This window comes from Herpailurus yagouaroundi, unplaced genomic scaffold (assembly GCF_014898765.1).
Source record: "Herpailurus yagouaroundi ecotype Mexico unplaced genomic scaffold, PumYag 141, whole genome shotgun sequence".
In the NCBI taxonomy this organism is placed as follows: Eukaryota; Metazoa; Chordata; class Mammalia; order Carnivora; family Felidae; genus Herpailurus; species Herpailurus yagouaroundi.
The window spans coordinates 65,482,268-65,486,419 of NW_024412396.1; the positions used below are offsets into that span (position 1 = coordinate 65,482,268).

At 51.1% G+C, this 4,152-nt stretch overlaps 2 protein-coding genes across 4 annotated transcripts in view; one reads left to right on the plus strand and one right to left on the minus strand.

Annotated features, from left to right (window-relative positions):
• Window positions 1-1,566: 1,566 nt before the first annotated feature.
• Window positions 1,567-4,013, minus strand: MOAP1 (modulator of apoptosis 1). Of its 3 annotated transcripts, none has more exons than XR_005791150.1 (3): window positions 3,676-4,013; window positions 2,291-3,579; window positions 1,567-1,695 (listed from the first exon to the last, which is right to left on the minus strand). XR_005791150.1 is itself a non-coding variant. In XM_040478076.1 (2 exons), the coding sequence occupies exons 1-2, from the start codon at window positions 3,996-3,998 to the stop codon at window positions 2,400-2,402; spliced, it is 1,503 nt and encodes a 500-aa protein (XP_040334010.1). In that variant the 5' UTR covers window positions 3,999-4,013; the 3' UTR covers window positions 1,731-2,399. The 3 variants fall into 3 exon arrangements, 1 of the variants encoding a protein (XP_040334010.1); XR_005791151.1 differs by having other exon boundaries at window positions 1,568-1,695; window positions 2,350-3,579; XM_040478076.1 differs by lacking the exon at window positions 1,567-1,695 and having other exon boundaries at window positions 1,731-3,579.
• Window positions 3,975-4,152, plus strand: part of LYSET (lysosomal enzyme trafficking factor) — a 3,455-nt gene continuing 3,277 nt past the window's right edge. Inside the window, exon 1 of the mRNA XM_040478078.1 lies at window positions 3,975-4,036. The gene's annotated coding sequence lies outside the window, so the exon portion shown is untranslated. The remainder of the gene's footprint in view (window positions 4,037-4,152) is intronic.

Below are 4,152 nucleotides of genomic sequence, written 5' to 3' on the forward strand. Positions count from 1 at the left end.
CGATCACGACCTGAGCCGAAATCAACAGCCACCCAGGTGTCCCATGATGACATTAACACAAACATTTTACTACGCCCTTGAATCTAAACCAATGATGTAAATCCCAAAATTCTTGGGCTATTTTTACTAAAGAGGAAGACTTTTTTTTTTTCTTTAAAGTAGGCTCCACACTCAGCATAGAGCTAGAACTCACGACCCTGAGATCTAGACCTGAGCAGAGATCAGAGTCAGACACTCAACTGACTGAGCCACCCAGCTACCCCTTAAAGAGGAAGACTTTTCTCCTACTTGTCAAACTTTCTTCATGCTGTGATTTTTTTGTTTGTTTTTTTAGGAACCAAATCACTAACCCATGCCCACCCACCTGGCTGCCCCTAGGACTTACAGGTTCTCATACTCCCTACTTCTAATAATGTCTCATTTGCAGTAATGATTCAGAACGTACTCTACACTAATGCATAGAAGACATTAATGAAATGTGGTTAACATCTGCCGTGTTTCCCTTGTGAGGCTGTTGGGTGCAGACACCCTTATGATTGCTTCTCTTTCTGGCAACAGAAAGAATATGGGCCGTGAGGTAGGGCAGAGGATAGAATTCTGGCCCCACCACTTACTAGTTGTTTCGCTTTGGGCAAGCATTTTTTAACCTTTCTGTGCCCATTTCTACAAGCGAGAAGCTGTTTTCCTATATTGCAGGATTTTTAAGATTACATGAGAAAGCATATGGGAAAGCTTTAATTTCATCCAGTCTGTCATGGACAAGCACACAACCTTCATCTCTTTCCTTTCACTCCCCAAATTCGACATACGGATGCATTGGTTTCCACTGATGCATTAACTTGTGTATGATCTTGTTCATTCCATTGTGCATCAATACAAGGTCCCCTGGCAATCTCACTTAGAAAACTACTGCCTACCCCTCGGCACTAAGAGGAAAATATCCAAGGGAGTAAGATTGTTTTTCAGATTTATGCTTTTGGAACCCTTTTTTTGTTTATTTATTTTTGAGAGAGAGAGAGAGAGAGAGAGAGAGAGAGAGAGAGACAGAGACAGAGCACGAGTGGGGGAGGGGCAGAGAGAGAGGGAAACACGGAATCTGAAGCAGGCTCCAGGCTCTGAGCTGTCAGCACAGAGCCCGACGCAGGGCTTGAACTCACCTGAGTTGAAGTCAGACGCTTAACCGACTGAGCCACCCAGGCGTCCCGTGCATCTCCTACTTCTTCTTTTTTTTTTTTTTAAATGTTTATTTTTAAGAGAGAAAGAGAGACAGAGCACGAGCAGGGGAGGGGCAGAGGGAGAGAGGGAGACAGAATCCGAAGCAGGCTCCAGGCTCTGAGCTGTCAGCACAGAGCCCACGGTGGGGCCCAAACTCACGAACTGTGAGAACATGACCTAAGCTGAAGTTGGACACTCAATCTACTGAGCCACCCAGGCACCCAAGATACATTCATTCATTCATTCATTCATTCATTTAGAGACAGAGAGAGACAGAGCACAAGCGGGGGATGGGCAGAGAGAGGAGACACAGAATCTGAAGCAAGCTCCAGGCTCCGAGCTGTCAGCACAGAGCCTGAAGCAAGGCTTGAACTCAGGAGAGCTGTGAGATCATCACCGGAGCCGAAGATGGATGCTTATCGGATGGAGCCACCCAGGCGCCGCTGGAACCGTATGTTCAGATGAAATCTCTCTTGGAATCTTGATATAAATAAAACAGATTTTTTTAAAAAAGGTCATTTTATCAGCATTCCTTTATTTTAGAAGATCACATAGGTCATCTTATAACACCTATTAAAATGGCATTCAGCACGGACGTTCTGACGACACATATCAGAAATCTGGGGTTCGAGGGAACAGCTGACAAACTTATCAACCTCAGCAGTTGATTCTGCTTCTTGTTCTGATTGCACAGAATCAGTAAAATTGTGATTCAAACAGAAAATACCTTAGCATCTTAACCACTGCTCGTATCTCCATAATAAATATAGACAACACACATCTAAGATCTATAATAATCACATCCAACATGCTACCTTTGCACCTGTTACCACAGAAGCTGACATCTCAACGGTCAGCACATGCAACTGAGCCTTGCCTGGTCCTCTCGGAGCACCATACGTATGTGGTGCCAGACCCTCTGTACAATTTTATATGGCAAATTCACAGGGGTAAATTTAAATACATAAATGTTAGTGCAGAACTACATCCTTCCTAGTCTATGACACACTTAGGAAACATTAACGAGGCACAGGAATGACAAGGGATTTAGACCGAGAAGAACACAATGAGTTACTTGGCAGCGAGAGGAAGGGATTGATTAACGTCCATCACGGAGTCCAATGACTGTTCTACCTTCATGCTTCATGCTTGCGGCCGGCTGTCTCTTCCTGGTTTCCTAAGATTCAGGAGAAATGCCCTTTTAACCCTGCCTGGAGAAGGGCCTCCTCCTCCTCAGCTGCCTCTTCATCCTTTATCAGTGCCAGTAATTCCAAAAAGCCAGGGGCGGGGCCGTCCTTCGGCACGGGAAGCTTCCTGCGAAGCGTTCTGTGGATTGCTCCGGCAAAGATTTGGTCTAGGCGGGCCTGATTCACAACATCTTTCTCGATTGCTCCTCTCTCTACCAGCTTCTGTAATAAAGGCTCCAACCTTAACACGTAAGCAGACAGTTTTTCTTCATCCTTCTGATAAGTGGTCAGATACCTGACCTGCAATTCCCTAGGATTGTCGATAACCCCAAAAACCTGCTCAAGGGCCCGCAGGCATTCAGCGACTGTAATGGAAGGATTGTTTATCTTAAGGACTCGAATAACATCAAATGCTGGGCCTCTAAGGCTCTCTAGCAATCGCCTTCTTTTCTCTGCATCTGACACCTGCCATGTCTTCATCATCTGAGTGGTATGAAACAGCCAAGATTCAAATTCTTCTTCTCCTGGTTCTGGAGGATCGCTGCCTGAGAACACTCTGAGCTTTGTGTATTTCAGGTATTGCAGGGCAGGCTGAAGAGCCTCATCTAAGGCCTGTGCCAACATAGGGGCCTGTATTTCTGGGATCCTGTCCTGGTCTAGGTCGGAACGGTCGTTTCCATATCCAAGAGCTCTGGTCAACTCACCCAGTGTTGTACCCTCTCCCTCTAAGAATTCGTTTAATCTGCTTAAAAATTCATTATCCGGGTCCGGAGGCTTAAAGATCACTCTCCAGACACCCCCTTTTCCAGGGATCTCCTTAGGGACCAGAGCATGACTAGTCTCCCCGGTTAGCCCTACTAAGGCTACATTCCAGTTCTCCACCCGCCGGAACATCCTCCCCAGCAGTGAGTACTCGCCCAAGGGCGCTAAACCAGCCCGCAGGGCCTCCTCGATTTCCGCCACAGTGCAGGTCGGGGGGATGTCGGCAATCAACAGCGCTGTCCGAGGGTTCACATCCATCCCCCTGCACCAGTCTTCTAAAAGTCTCAGCGTCATGGTGCTCAAAACAACGGATTTAAATTCTAATTTGGCCGGGGTACTGATGCCCCCGCAATTCACGGCGTTTCTCTGCGGTACCCCAGGTAAGTGCCTGGGGGTCAACGTCCCGACCGGCGGCCTACGAGGACAAAGCAGTCAGGTTAGCTGCAGGTGTCAGTGACCCCGGCCCCGAGAGGCCCCGCACCGATCCCACCGCAACAGGCGGCCGTCTCACCCTCTCTGCGGCCGCGGGCGCCCTCCGCCGCTATCCTCCGCCAGGCGCGACCGGGGTACAGCGGTCCGCCCCGTAGCCGCGCTGCTGTCCGCGGCGAGCCACCGGGGACCGGGCCGAGGAGCTCCGGAGTCGCCCGGCCCAGACGGCCGCCCCCGGAAAGGGATGCGCCCCGACCCCCGGGGTCGCAGCTGCGGTCCCCGGTCCCGGGCCCCACCGGGGCAAGTGGGAGCAGTACCCGGCGCGCGGGGAGGCGGCGCGGCGTCACGACGGGGAGGAGCGCGCGCCCTTCCGGCCCGAGCCGGAAGTCCCGACTGTGGTAGCATCCGGGACGGCGGGCGGGCGGGCCAAACGGGACAGGAAGGTGAGATCCGGGAGCTGCTCGTTCCTGCAGGCTCGGCCGGTGGCCGCTGTCCGGCACTGGGTTCCCGGCGCGGCGAGGCGGAGAGGCCCGGGCCCGGCGCCGCCCGCGCAGCCCTT